The following is a 15536-nucleotide window of genomic DNA, read 5'->3' on the forward strand; positions in this document are numbered from 1 at the left end:
AAAAACATTTGTCTTCAGCACAGATAAGGAAGTGTTTCTGAAGCTGAATATACAGCTTTTAAACTCTGTTGGCTACAAAGGAAGCTGTTTTAACATCTACCCATGCCACAAATACATTTTTACCAATGACAGTAGGGGCTTTGGTGAACAAATTACACAGAGGTGATGAAGACAGCTGCAGAAGGCAACAAGAAATAGGCCAATTACCTTTTCAGGGGGAACAGGCTCCACAACGTGCCGTTTATCGCCTATCTGCTCCCCCACTACTATTTCTGTCTCCTGCTCACTCCTTTTAAGCAGAGCACAGTAAGAGGTATTCTGTTCTAGCTTAAATCAGGAAAGATTCACCCAGCAACCTGTCCTTCTCTCACCCCACTTTTTCCCCTCCCAGTTATCACTTCTTCCCATGCACTTTGCTTTTCTTTTGAGAGACTCAAGCATTACGTATGGTTCTGCAGCAGCAGGCTTCTCCTGTTGGTGGGAACAGGTTGAGCGAAGACTAAAAAGTGGCTGCTTGCAGAAAGGAAAATGCAAGTTACCATATGTACACAGGGCAGGGGCTCTGCTGGGTAAAAGCTACTCCGCAGCCTGGCAGACTTCACAGGATCAGCACAGCTCGGGTGGGAAGGGACCTTATCCAGTTCCAAACCCTCTGCCATTGGCAGGGCTGCCACCCACTAGATCAGGTTGCCCAGGGCCTCATCTAACCTGGTCAAACTTGGTTTCACTCTCTTCTGAACTATTTTGCGCCTTAAAAAGCATCCCTCCCCCCCAAAAAAAAAGAAGTAACTCCATTGCCTTTCAGGAATATTGTGCAGATACGCACCCCAGAGATTGCATAAACTCAAATCACCCCTACCAGGCAAGCCAGGTAAGTGCTGTGAAAAAGGCAAGCACAAGGGCTTCTGTTTTTGTTAAGCATCAGTGTTTCATCAGACATGCTGCATGCATTTCCAGGCAAATCCCTGTCCTTCTGAGTCCAGGAAATTGTGGATCTATTCTTGATACTTCTATTCACCAAGCAAACAACACCAAGCAAGTTAGAAAGCCTCCCTGTGTGCCTTAAATAAAAGGTGTTAATATTTACTTTCCTCTTTGAAGTGTTGGATGGAAACTGCTGCATGAAGATAAAAAACAGAAAGATGTACTCTGCTCCGCAGTCAGAGAGAAGCGGAAGAGAGGAAGACACTCGGCAGCTCCCTTGCAAAAGCTGAAAAACTTCTTGGTCTATGACACCAAGCAGGAAATTCCAAGATTTTTTTATTTTTAAGAAATAAGTTTATAATTGACACAATAGCTCCAGACAAACATCTCTCCCATGCAGAGCAGGGGTAGTACAAACAAATCTACTAAACGGAGACTGCTGTTATCTTGGGGACAGTTGGGTCAACACCCCCCCCAAGCTTTATACCCTCAGTAAAATCTCACCGAGTCTTACTTCCCTTGTGCCCAAAGCATGGGCATTGCGTGTGCCAGCACCGAGCCCAGAACATGCAGCTCATTGGGATCCTTGCCAGGTAAAAAGCATCGGACCCTGCAGTGCTGCTGCTGCATGCTCACACTCCAGCCTGACATGCCTTAGTCTGGAGCCAGAGGAGCAAAAATGCGAGTGGCAATGCCAGCAATGGTATCACGGCTTACACAATGAACTTACTGCATGCGAGTCACTGAACACCTCACCCCAGTAATGAGATCCAGCTACTGCCAACCTCAGCTCTACTGGAGCTGGGGTCAGAAGGTGAAAGACACTGCACGCAACTTAAAAATCTTTCAGCTTCCAACATTCATAACCAAAACATTCCAGGGAAAAAAAATGAAGCTGTCAGCTGTTTCCATGTAGCACAGCGCAGAAAGTAGGTGACTGCTGAGCTACAAAGAATCCCAGAGCTTCCCCAAGGCTTGCCTCATTGACTAGATGAGTGTAAGATTCAAAACTAGAGTGGGGAAATGCAACAAGATTAATAATCAAGGCTGTTTATCAGTTCAAAAGTGATTTAAGAAATAAATCAACACCAAAAAGGCAATATGCAAGCACTAGGTATTTATTTGGATTCCTTTCTCCCTCATATACGTGCTGAAACAGACTTCCAAGGAAGCCTGTATTTTGCAAAGGACTTCCCTCTCATTCCCAAATCACATTCCCTTGTCCAGAAGGTGAGGCCACACCTTGTTTTTCATAAAACAGCCTTGTCTTTCTTCCCAAATTACCTCTGGTTTCAATGTTTCCTCAACCAGTAAGTGGCAACACATCCTCAGGTTGCAGCTAACTCTCAGTCTCACCTGCCTCCATGCCTCTTCCTAATGGCAGCCAATACATTTGCTTATATATTATTCATTACTTATACATACTGTTACCTCTATCAGCCTGTTGCACAGATGCAGTGATGACCAAAATGACACAACTGGAAAAAGCAGACAAAAAAAAATCACAAAGAACCACAGGTGCTAAGGTTTAGGCACTGCTATTTTGTTATTCTACATAATTTACTTATTGTGCTACGTCCCAGTGGGCAAGACAAAAGAAATCTGTACATTTGTATGGGAAGTTCTGGTAGGAAAGAACAATCAGCTGCAGATATGAAAAGAACTGAGAAGTCAGCATTTTCACAGCCTTTGCCTTACAATATCTGCTATAATGTTTTAGATTATATCACAACCCTTTTCGCACACCCTTTTCATGGAACTGTGAGACTTAGGGAGAAATACGCATACCGTGTTATCAAATCCACCCATCAAGCAGTGATAGATATCCCCTGTGGTGTTAGTTTTCCAGTGTTTTATGCAGTCTTTATTTCTAGGCATCCTAAGCACTGAGGTTTCCATGACCCACTGACATGAAGTGCTCTCTCAACCTAAAAATCTTGGTAGCGGGGCTTCCAGTCTCCTCTCCCTCCCCCTCATCTCCACTAGTCATCAACCCATATTTTTAAGAATAAATGCCACGACGACCCAGATTCTTGCCATCAAACTTCAGAAGTCAAGGACTTGGCTGTCGTGAAGACACAGGTGGCCCTATTGCTCTTTGGAGTGACTTCTGCCTCTCCCTGATGGCTTCAGAGGGAACCTTTGAAAGGAGAAGTCAGGGCCTTGAGGACATGCCAGACTCGGTCTAAATTTCATGCAACTTTTTCTGATCATCAAAGACCCCTTCCTGTCCCCTCTTCCCCCAAGCAGTTCTCTTCCACTTAATCTCTTCTTGGAACACTGTTGTCCCATCTGAGTGCCATTTCCATCTATTAACTCATCAAACTTCAAAAGAGGCCTACAAATGTCTCATCTCTACGACCTTTTGGTGTGTTTCAAAATACCCTATTTGCATTTTTCCTTGCTTTTTAAGAACACAAAGGAACAGGATACTTGTGGGACACTTCTCCTAAGATCCTTACTCCTGATTTTCAACACAGATTCAGATAGCTCTTTGCCAGATGTAGGTCAGACAAGAGAGGCATGGAAGCCACCAAGGAAAGAGAAGCCACTCTGGAAGCCACCAGCTGCTAAATTTGGTCTGGTGCTGTACAGGAAATGATTAACCAGGGGACTGGGCCACTACCCGTAAATAAAACAGAAGCAGAGGGAAACGGAGATGGTTACATCTTACAAGGCAATGAAAAAATGAGGAAATTAAACCAGAAAAAAAAAAAAAAGACCAGTACTATATTTATCTCCTTTCTGATAAAAATAAGTGGGAAAAAGTGGCCATATGAAAGCCTTGAACATGGTATTTGCTGTGAGATAAAGCGATAGTAATACTAATCAATTAGTGTAGGCATTCATAAAATTATTGTGTCATTTGAAATTGAAGCTGGAAGTGGTACACTGGGAGACAAATTCTCAAACACTTCCTGAAAAAGTTTCATCAGACTTGCTTTCTTTTCAGATCTCCTCACCCATCCCAATCCCCACAGGTCTCACGTTGTTTTGAACACAAGTTGAAAATGGAAATTAAAATTGAAAAATGAAACTGCCATGGAGCAAAAGAGTACAATTTCATATTCTAAATAGGTAATTACAAAAATAGTCTATTCAGAAAAACAACAGACTTTCCAAATTGGGGAAAAAATGGAAATGATGAGTCAAACCCCCTTGATTAGCAGCTTTTGATCTGGCCGCTGGCAGCTCATCTCAAAGATCTGCGATGTGCTAGCAGTTTGGTGACCTCCTATGAATACTATGTTATTATTCACAACGTATCTGGGGCTGACACATTAAAAACCTCTGCTGGCCAAGTGGATGGTTGGTTCTCCTTCAAGTCAACAAGCTCAGGAGTGGGAGCACTAAAACCTGCTTCTCAGGTATGGCAGAGACGCTCTGCTTCTTTACCCAAATTGCCAGGGGCTCCATGATCTCCATCCCAGTTTCATGACAACTTCCACTCTGAATCATTAAGTGTGGCAGAAGAAAGCTTTGGCAAGCATCCAAATGCCCGTTTCTGAAGCAGTAGTACTCACAAACCCTAATGCAAACCTCTTCATCACGCTTCCACACTTAAAGCCAAACATCTATTTTCCACACAACAAGCCCTGCTTCCCTCATTGCAGCTCTCAAGAGCAAGAGAGTAAAATAAATTTCAGACAAATTATTGCTCTCCACTTCCTATCCACCCTCCATTCTCCAAACATCCTCTAACCCAGATTCTAAAACAAAGAAAAACAAATGCCTTGATATATAAACATAAGCTATGTTTAAAAATCTACTTGCCTGCTCAACAATAACGATGGGGAAACTTTTGGTGAAAAGTCATGTGTCATCATTTTCCATGGCTTTCACTCAAAAGTTAAAAAACAAAACAAAGCAAACAAACAAGCTTTTAGCTTATGCTTTTGAGCCATTGCTGCATTGGTCAGATGAGGTGCTGGAGACAAGAAACTCCGCTGCCCACGGGAAGGCGGCTGTGGCTGAGACAGCAGTGGGGTACCCAAGCCTGGTGCTCCCTTTCACCTTAATGGCAACATGCTACAACTGACGTCTCTGAAAATAACTGATCCCACTTGTATTACACATCTATCACAAGCTGTATTGATCTGGAAGCAGCTCTCACCCCTTAATGATTAGAGAAGGGATAACTAGCTGAGAGTGGATACCTAACTCAGGAGATACAGTCTTAGAGCAAGATCCAAACAGGCACCTAATTCTCACGCATTTCAAAATGATTCTCATCCCTTTTGTACCTCCATGTTACGAAAGATCAGGTTCTGGACCCTTGTAAGCCCTGGCTCCTGAACCCACTATTCCAGAAGTAAAACAACACAGAGCAGTGGGCATGGGGACCTTCCCCAACCACCCAATGCTCCACAAAAGAAAAAAAAATTTGAATTGGCTGTCCTTAAAAATTATGTGTCCTGAGTAACAACGTGGTAGTTTATTTTCTTGAGTGTGTTCATCCAAAGTCGGATGAACACAGAAAGCAGCTATTCGCTCCGCTGGCTGTGCTTCATAACACCAGAAAAACACAGGGCTTCCTTTCACAGCGCTGCAATTTGGAACAGCGCTTGCAGGGGGTCAGCAGCAGGTGCACAGTCACAACTTCCAAAAAAAGGATAAACAGACTTTTTTTTTTAATCTTGGACTGGAAGAAAAAAAAAAGTAAATTCTTACATCTCATCTACAAACTTCGTCTTTGCTTATAGGAACAGCTACAAGTCCAAAATAGCTACTAGAAACTTCTTGAATGAGTTACTGGAATCAGAAGTTAACATGTGAGCACTTCCCCTCAAAGCTAAGACAACCCAGGAAGAAGGGCTCTGTTCCTCTTAGGTGCCCCAAATTTATTGTCTGAAAAAAACAGGTTAATATCACAAAAATACCACTCAAGCGGTTCCAGTAATTTCAGTTTCTTGCTACCCACAGAAGAGATTAGAAACTCTTTTTTTGTGCCTAATATATACTTTTAAATGACAGAATCAGAAGAAGAGGTAGGAGAAAGAATCAATTACCAGCTGGAAACAAGGGATAGAACAGCATACCAGAAAAAAAAGAGAGAGAAAGGAAAAAAAAAAAAGTGATGTTCTTTTTCTTTTTACCCCACTGTATTTTCTCTTTCAGGCTTTTGTGCCAGAACTGTCCTAGGACCGAAGTTGACCTGTTCAGCCATTTTACAGAGTGTTCCCACCAAAAATCAAAGATCTACATTGTACTTTTATCCTATGTTCCAGAAATTTTGACAAGCTAGACCTACACTTAAGTAACAGATGAAAAACCTTCACTTACTGTCTCTGCTGATTCTGACATGAGCTACTGACTTCAGAATAGTTTTATCAGGAATCAGTGTGGTAGAGCTAGCACAGATGTTAATCCAAACCATTTACTGTTTTTTTTTTTAAATATTATTTTAAATAGCCTTTATTCTCCCCACAGTGCACTATGAAGCTTTTGTATGAGTAACTATTGCTAGTCTCCTTTCCAACACCCTTTAATGCTTATCATTCTTTGCCAAACCCTGAGCAAAAGCAATTTTCTTCCTCCCTAATTTCATATGAAAATAGAAGAGCTACTCCATCAATCACCTTTTTTCCTCCTGTGACAGCCACCATTCATTTGGCTAAGTATTCCCTGACAGAGCACAAAATGCTTGCCATCCACTGGAGGTGAACGATGCTTCAGGAAACTATGGTTTTACTTTTGTTTTTGCAAATGAAGTCTATGCAGCACGAATGGAAGCAAGAAGTACACGATCCGACTGCGTTCCCCTGGACACGAAGCCTTTGCTATGAAGACATACATGCACAACTATTAGAAACTGACACCCTTTGATGAGACTGTGGCTATCAATTATGACAGTAACTCCTGAAGTAAAACCGCATAGAGACTGTGTTAATGAACAGTAGCAATATTGTTAATAGGAATAGCTGGACTGCTGACTGCCTCAGCCTACATGGGATCTCCCTTCCAACACTCTGCCTGCCTTAACACTTTTAAAAATGGCCAAAATCACGAGTATCTTTTTTTTCTTTAAATATTTCTATGCCTAACATCACCATACTATCTGAGAGTATCATATCCTATTACACATTTATCTTCATTATGTCCTTTGGGCAAAAGGGATTAAAACAAGATGGAATTAATGTACAACTTGTTCAAAGTCACATGAAGTCTGTCACAGCCAAGAACTGAAGCATCCCCCACTCCCCCAAGTCCAACTGTAGCATCCCATTTACTATTAGTAGACTCATCCTCTCACAGGTGTATATACCTAGGTCTGTATCATATAATTTCAAATTAGAAATATATATATATATATAAATAAATTTTGGAAAAAGTTGCAGTAATATTCCCTCTCATCAAGAATTGAATTAATCTTTTCAAGGTCACAGACAAAGCTGACAAGATGAAACAGAAAAATGTACACAGCTGCACATACACAATACCTGATTTCCAGGCTGGCGGTTGACTTTGTAAAGCAGAAAATGTACCTCTGAATGAATATCATCCAATTTTCCAAATATATTTAGAATATCATCATCACACTTTCATGCAAGCTTAAACACTTTTTGCTATGACTTTGCTGTACAAAGTGTTTCATGGCCAGGCAGGATAACGTTCTGTGATTCTGTGGTAACGTAGTGCAGCGACCACTTCATCTTTCTGAGAGGAAAAGGCTTGAGTCAGTCATAAAACAAGGGGCATTCCGTTCCTGCTTAGAGTATTCCTTGACAGCATCATGTGTTAGGTAGAGCTCTGTTGATCTTACAACTGGACAAGTGGTGAATGATGAGCATGTCTTGCAGCCTTTTAATAGAAGTTTCTTGGAGATGAGGCACATCTTTGTTTTTCCAAAATAGCTCGGTTATAACATGAGAATCTAGCAACATACATTGAAGTCCGAACATATTCTACCTCAAAAGAAAACATGTACCACATTCTCCATAGCAAAATTAGGAAGTCCAAAGAGAACAGAAAAGTCAATGAAGAAAGATACAGCTACAGATTTGTCATTTTGGCTCAGCATCTCTCTTTTCAAAGCTTTAAGAAGCAGCTTCTAAGCTGACCTTTCAGTGCCTTGTAACGTTAATGAATTTTAAAATGTAATAAATTCCAAGCGTAATGTATTCTTAAACAGCCCACTGAAAAGCCAGACAAAAATCGAAATGCTTAAAAGTACTGAAGAGCTCTTTTGAGAACACCGCATGTTCTTGAAATGATGAGGGGGGAAAAAAAAAAGTCAATAGGAACATAACCAGGGCCTTGTTAAAAGCATATTAATTTAAGAAGCGGATACTGCGTATCACCATATTGACTTCATCCATAGAGGAGGCTGTCTTTCCTTGAACGTGTTTCTCCTACTCATACGCCTGACAGGCATTCAAAACTGACAACTTTGTGGAAAACCATACTGACGATCGACATGCAAAAACAAAACTGGATGAGCCAACTTTTTGGCCATTAAAAAACAAAACAAAACCCCAACAACAAAATAACATGCTGTCTACCTAAAATGAAGCATGATAGGTGTTTTCACTCCTTAGGAAACCCTGCTCTGAAAAATTATGAGCTTTTCATCATTTGAGATATAAGTGAAATATTACAAGAAAGGGGAAAAAAGACTTTTTCCCTCCTCCAACAGCTTAGAAATAAAGGGTGTATTCAACACTCTGTCAGCCACTTTTATTATTTCATTTGGATAGTTGTTTTTTTTTCTCTTTTTTTCTTTTGCACCTCTCTTAACATGTTAACGGGGAGAAAAAGAGACACCAGAAAAAACACAAAATAGAAATCAACAGCCAAACTGTACTGAAATAAAACCAACTCATACTACCTCAATGAAAATTCTTCACTTTGGGTTTGCTTTAAAATATTTTGAAGATTTCTGCTACAGCTTCCCCTGAAAGATTTCTTTCTGCTGCCTCCACCTGACAGAATTACGGTTGGATTTTCCCGTGCATCCAAAATAAACAGTCACCCTTGTTGTGACAACTTCAAGCCTACGGAGCACATCTCCTGGCCAAAACACTTGAGAGCTTCCAGCGGAATGAGGATTGAGAGCGGGGAGCAATTTAGAGCCTGCTTCAGCACAACTGGCCACTTCAGCCTTTTGTCTTGCATAGGAAGCACGGCACAGGCAATTTCCACATGCAATCAAACCACTGACATCAAGCGGTGCACTTGTTGGCAGTCTCCCGGGGAGTTCAACAGGGGAAATGATTTAATTGACACGAACAACAACAACAACAAGTTTGCACTGCAAATACTGAAGATCAAAAGATATATATTTTTTTTTTTATTGGCCATTAGAGGGTTGCTAGCAGCCCTTGGAAATACCCGTTTCTGTGTTTTGAAGCATGTCTGTATCACAAGCCAAAGCAGGGAAGACTACAGCAATGTAAAACCACCGCTGTTCCAAGGGAAAGGAGTCCCCAGTGCCTTCCCCAGATGCCACGGGACCATCCAAGATTTACGAGCTCTGTCCTACACATCTTGCAGAAGATCCTCCTCACTTCCTCCAAGTGCTGGAGCCGCATTTTGGTTAGCGAGCCAGGGTTACCTTGGCAGAAGCAACAAGCAAGACCTCATAGATGTTGTGTAAATCCCAATACTCCAGTGCATTACTGAAAAGCCTGGCAGCTTTTAAGCTTTCTTATTTTTGAAGCTCATAGATGGTCCAGGACTGATATGCGCCCCCACACAGTAAATTTAAGCCCACTGGCAACAGGCATGTTTTTATGAACTATCTTCCACAGATTCTTTAGAAATAGCTGGCTAATACCCATGCTCCCACAGATTACGTGCTGCAAACCAGTGCTCTACATCTATCCCGATGGCATGACTACAGCGTGAAACTTGAGCCCTGTTCTCGTGAACCACAGCCAGAACGGACAGCGGAAACCAACAGCATTCCACAGACCTTTATTCCTATTAGACCTATTATGAGCTTGAATTCAGAACAGGATAAAAAAAAAAAAGCGCAGCCTCATATCTACAGATCTCCTCCCATTTTCCCCATATGACCCTTCCAGAGCTCTGCAAAAGAGAAGAGATGGCAACGCAAAGTGGAAATACTGAATAGAGCTACTTTCTCCCCCTACAAGATGCCACAACATTTTTCCAACTGATTCTCCCCAGTCAGTACAGCAACTAAGCAAAAAGGGAGACAAATATGGACAAAACACCAGTGAATCTGGTCCAGGAGGAAAAAAGGTTACTAGTAGTCTGAATATTCTAAAAATACAGTCATCTGCCCCCAACCCCGTCCCCTACCTCACCAAAGGTAAGTTCAGAGAATTAGCAAACCTTCACACTTAATTCCTTTGAAAACAAACTTATTCCTCCTCCACAGAGTATGCTGCAGGCCTAAGAACTAAATGAAAGCTGTTCAGCCTCGGTGTTCTCTCACCACCTAGATTTCCTTTAAAGCACACACCTGCCCAACACAGGTGTGATTTGCATCCTCATTGCCATTGAAGTCTTGTGCTTGTTACTTGTGAACTTTCTTTCAAGTTTTGAAGTAAAAAACATCCAAGCATTCCTTCCAGAGTAACATAACTAACCAGGAACAACACACTGAAACCTGAAATGCAAATAAAAAAGCAAAGCTGGACAAGACGGCCCCCCTCACGCTACGGAGGCCTCAGAGTAATTAAACTGAGAAATAAGTTTTCCCTTTGGTCTACTGCCTCTCGGTTCTTGTAGCTATAAATGCAATAAGGGCGGCTGCAAAATTCACACACTGGAAACATGGTTTGCAAACTAGCTGTCTGTCTGATTGGGGATTTAAATTTTCACACCATAAACTGTGGCTTGGAAGGACTGGAAGGAAAGAGTTGCCTGTTCACTGGATCTGTGGCTTCAGGGGAAAGAAAAAGTTTGATTTTCTTTAACGCCATGAGACTTGACTAGTCAAGCTGTTTTACAAAGCACCATGCACATATGTAGGGCTTTGGTCATTAGCAAGGCCAGGTGTCCGCTGCCTACTCCTCCAAATGCTTCAAAGTCTCCTGGAAGGCAACAAGACTACCTGGCTACAAAGAAACGTTCACAATTTGCAAACCTTACCAGTTGGGCAAATCAAGGAGTATGGCACTGTTCTTGCAAAATGTACACTAAATATATAAAAGCTCTTTAACAATGTCATCCATAGGGTGACAGCCCAAATGGCACCGTACACCAGCAAGGGTAAAGTAGCTGTAGAAAATACCGTTCAAACAAGCACGTTTACATTGAGGCAGAACATGCTCCCTTCACCAGAAGTGGCAGCGGTGCAGTTTGCTTGTTGGGTACCAGGGTTCAAGCCACAAGGACCCTGCTTCCCACCCAGGCACCAGCCTGCTGCAGGGCTTGAGACAAGTCCTCGCCCTCAACATCCCAGGTGACCTGGGCACAAGGAGGAAACTCCTAGGCTAACAAGTGCAGAAGTTTGCTAATGGTGAGATATGAATAGATCCGTCTATTTTCCTCCTGAGGGAAGCCAACATTTAAAAAAACAACAAAAAAAAAGTGACCACACAACAAAAACAACCACCCCCCTTTTCAAAGAACACCTCACCCCTTCCCCAGGAACTTGCCACGTTTAGGCACGTACAGCAAAGGCTCCTTGGCACCTGCTAAGCACCTCACAAAAACGATCACCACCCATTCACCAAGATCCAGCGTCTTCCAAGCTTTTCATCTCCAGGCCTCAGAAGACTTTCCAGCAGAGACAGCTACCGGCTATGGTGGTTCAAGCATCCGAACCCAGTTTTATTTCCTGGATCCTTCAAGAGCAGTCAAAAGGCCACAAAATGAGAAGCTGTCTAACCCCGTGTTCCTCACAGTCTATTCTCACACAAGCCAAGCAAGACTCATCCTTGGTGAAGATTAAAATTAAAAAATTGGCATCTACTTTGCTTTGAAACAGAGATATCTGTACTTGATCCAATTAAAAAGTCCAACAGTTGTAAGCAAAACCTGTTTCTGCCTTGGTGGAAAACTTGTCTGTTTCCTCTTCAGTGGAGGAATATCTTAACTAACATTACATGAAGAAAAAGGGTCAGTAAAATCCAAGCCAAAAAGGCAATATGCTGGTGCATTTGCGAAGTAACATTCAAAGAGTTTCTTCTGTTCTCACTTGAATTTTCATTGACCTTTTTCTCCAGTTACAGCAGACTCACAGACTACGAACTGGACAGGATTTCTGCCCGCCTGGTCCTCGCCCCCAACCCACAAAACAGGGACAACTCGAAGCGGGCTGCTCAGGACCTCGTCCAGCTGAGCTCTGAGTGCCTGCAAGGACAGCCAGACCTCTGGGTAGCCTGTTCAGACGTTTGACCACCCTCATGTTGAAATTTCTTTCCCTAACATCTCATTGGCACTTCCCTTGCTGCAACTTCGTCTGTTGCCTCTTGTCCCACTGCCGTGCACCTCCCAGAAGAGCCCGGCTTTGTCCTCTCATCCTTTAACTGAGGATACGGGACAGCTTTCCTTTAAAGAGAAGCAACACAGGCACACACTGAGATGTACTCGTAGGATGTTCATAAAACACGCATGCACACATACGGATTTCAGCTTATTTTTCTGAAACACAAGTACTGCGCTCTAGTTTCCAACCTAGTGCTGCTGTCTCTTACGGGCTGCCCTTTTGCAGGGCTTCATGCTGACGGCTTGCCTTCGCAGGCAAGAGGAGCTAACGTGGTAAAAGCTGGTACCTCCCCGTGAGGAGGAGAAGCCCGCAGCTTTCGTTCCCCGTGCGGATCAGTCCTGCCGCGGCGAGGCACTTGCACGACCTCGCGGTGCGCTCCGCTTCCCCCAGCTTCCCTGCGGGGCAGGGAGAAGCAGCTGCCAGCGGGGCAGGCACGGGGGGCACCCCATCCCGGATCGCTGCAGGGCTGCGGCTCTGCCCCCCGGGGGGGCGACGCGGGCATCTTCTGCCGTGCACGGCGCCGCCCAGCATCGCGCCCGTCCCGTGCCGGCCCCGCACGCACCTGAGCGGGGGGAGCTCGCCGTGCCCTCGCCCCCTCGCCGCCGGCTGACAGCGGCCGCAGCTCCCCCCCGGCCCCGGCTCGGCAGCGAACAAAGAGGCGCCCCCCCCCCCCCGCCCCGAGGCGCAACAAGTCCCCGCCGCGCCGGGCCGCGCTTACCCAGATAGTGCCGCAGGTCCAGCAGAAAGTGCGGGGGCCCCCCGTTGAGCTGGTAGAAGAGGGAGCCCAGGCAGAAGAGCAGCAGGGCGGCCATGCAGAAGCCGTAGTCGCGCAGCGAGAGGAAGGGCAGCAGCGACAGCGGCCGCCGCCGCCTCCAGCCCCCGCCCGGGCCCGGGCCCCCTCCGGCCGCCGCCGCCGCCGCGGGGGGCCGGGCGTCCGGGCAGCCCCCGCCGCCGCCGCCGTGCTGCTGCTGCTGCTGCTTCTTCTTCATCCTCCCCTTGGCCGCCGCCGGGTCACGCAGCCCGCCGGGGAAGGCGCATCCTCCATCCGCCTGCTCGGCTCCGGCTGCCCGCGGCGGGGAAAGTTGCCGGCGGCTCAGGGGGCCCGTCCCGTGCCCATCGCCCGCCGCCCCCGGCCCCCGCTGCAGGCGGCAGAACCCGGCGCGGCGGCTGCGGAGCGCCGCTAAGGGGAGGGGAAGGAGGTGGCCACCATCCCGCTCCCGGGGCTCCTCTCCTCCTCCTCCTCCTCCTCCTCCTGCTGCCGCCGCTGCTGCCCCGCCGCCGCGCTCCGCTCGGCCTCTCGCCCCGGTGTCGAGTTACAGCCGCCGCTCCGCCGCCGCCCGCCCGCAGCCCGCGGCCGAGCCCTGCGCGACGCCCGGCCCCCGCCCCGGCCCCGCCGCCCCCGGCCCGGCCCCCGCCGCCCGCCCACCCCGGCCCGGCCCGGCCCGGCCCGGCCCCGGTCCCCGCGGCGCCGCCGTTGCCTCCCCGCGAGCGACCCCTGCGGGCGCCGGCGGGCGCCGCCTCCATGGGCCCGGCCCGGCCCGAGGCACCTGCCCCGGGCGCTCCTGGCCTCGGCCTCGGGCTGCCCCCGCGGTCTGGGCTCGGGCAGGGGCCGCGGGGCTTCCCCCGAGCCTCAGGACGGTCGTGGGGGCGACGGGACCGCCGAGGCGAGGCTCTGGGAGAGAGCGGGGATCACGAAACGGAGATCGCCTCACACAACCCCAGTTTGACCCCCTTCCACAGGTGGCTCACGGTGCTGTCCCTCATGACTTGGTCGTGCCCACAAAGCTGCTTCACACAACGCACAGGGTGAAGGGTCCTCACTTCGTGCTGGGCTGTTTAATGGCTTCATCCTCTTCATGCAAGGTACGTCTCGTTTGGGACTGTTCGTGCCCCCAGGCACTGTCCGCAGCTGCAGTGCATTTCGGTGCATCCTGTGGCCGCACTGCCAACACAACAATGGGGGGAGGAGGCCTGGTACGGTGTTGCCAGTCCACAGTCGCATTTTATGGACCTCGCTGGAAGGGGAGGGCTTCCTGCCCTTCATGCGATCCCACGACAGTCTTCTTTCGCTTTTAGCCAACAGCAAGTTCTGTCCTCTGTGGTTTGGGAGAAAAGTAGGAAATCATGACCCAAGTGCAACTCGCCAGGTCACAAACCAAAATGCAATCACCCTTTTCCTTTTTAGGCTTAAAAAAATGCATCCTGATTGAGGGGCCCTGACTCATAATCCTTTAGCACTCGCAGCTGCAAATTCTGCGCAGTAGGCTGGATTCAGGCGTTTTTGCCACTGACATTGAAAGGCACGTGTAAGTGCCTGAATCCCACCTACCTTACTGGCTTAGATTTGTTGCTGGCTTCCAGCAGTAAAGTGCATCTGCTGAAACAGGGAAATTAACCTTGGTGGCGTGGATAGAACCATAGAGCCAGAACCTGAAAATAAACAACTAGTGAGCAATCCCACTGGATTCACTGATAAACAATACCCCCACAGTGGTTGAAAGATCAGACCTTAGACGGCTTGGAGAGGAATCTATTGGGTTTGGTTACAGTCTGTGGCATCACTGCACAGATCCTTCAAAATCTACACAAAACCCAAACAAAAACAAAGTTAGGAACAATGACACCTCATTTCTCAGAAAGAGAAAACAGAAATGATATAATATAAAAGTTCCACTTTGGGCTAGTGCTTAAGCATCAAAAGTGACATAAAAGGTCAATCTTTAGGACTGCAAGTTGCTTTAAACAGAAACCCCCAATAATATTCAGCAGATACAGTCCTACGTGTATTTGCACAGTTCGACTACCACTTTGTGTTTCAAACTGACATTCACAAGAACCACTAAGTGTGAGGGGCTTACATAACCTGCTCTGCTGCCGTGGATGTCTTGCATTATTTTATATTCTTTTGAACACCTATGTTGTCTACCAGGCAGCTTGCAATGACCACACTGCATATTCATTTCGCAGTGCTAGTTGCTGTTGCAAAAAAAAAAAAAGGGTAAGCATTTACATTGAACGTTTGAGAAAAATGGATGCTTTGGCAAGAACACAGACAACATCTGTAAGGTGAATCAATAAATCTTTATTTTTCTAGTTGCAAAGAATGTCTTTGATCTCTAGGAAGAGATTTTGAAAAAAAAAAAAGATAGAAAAGCAATCCTTTCAATAGAGTTAAAATTAATTGGGAAGGTGGTGCTGTTGAGAGCGC

The 15536-nt window shown here is 46.0% G+C and overlaps 1 protein-coding gene across 2 annotated transcripts in view; it reads right to left on the minus strand.

Annotated features, from left to right (window-relative positions):
• UST (uronyl 2-sulfotransferase) overlaps window positions 1-13703 on the minus strand; it is a gene marked incomplete at its 3' end in the record, with an annotated part of 164963 nt that extends 151260 nt beyond the window's left edge. The window contains exon 1 of one of the 2 annotated variants that reach the window (XM_083829999.1): window positions 13047-13553. In XM_083829999.1, the coding sequence (XP_083686125.1) occupies window positions 13047-13317 (271 nt within the window). In that variant the 5' untranslated portion in view covers window positions 13318-13553. Of the gene's footprint in view, window positions 1-13046 lie in introns of both variants that reach the window. The other variant, XM_083830000.1, reaches the window with a different exon arrangement.
• Between the last annotated feature and the right edge of the window lie 1833 nt (window positions 13704-15536).

The sequence above is a fragment of the Anser anser genome, assembly GCF_964211835.1.
Source record: "Anser anser genome assembly, chromosome: 3".
Lineage (NCBI taxonomy): Eukaryota > Metazoa > Chordata > Aves > Anseriformes > Anatidae > Anser > Anser anser.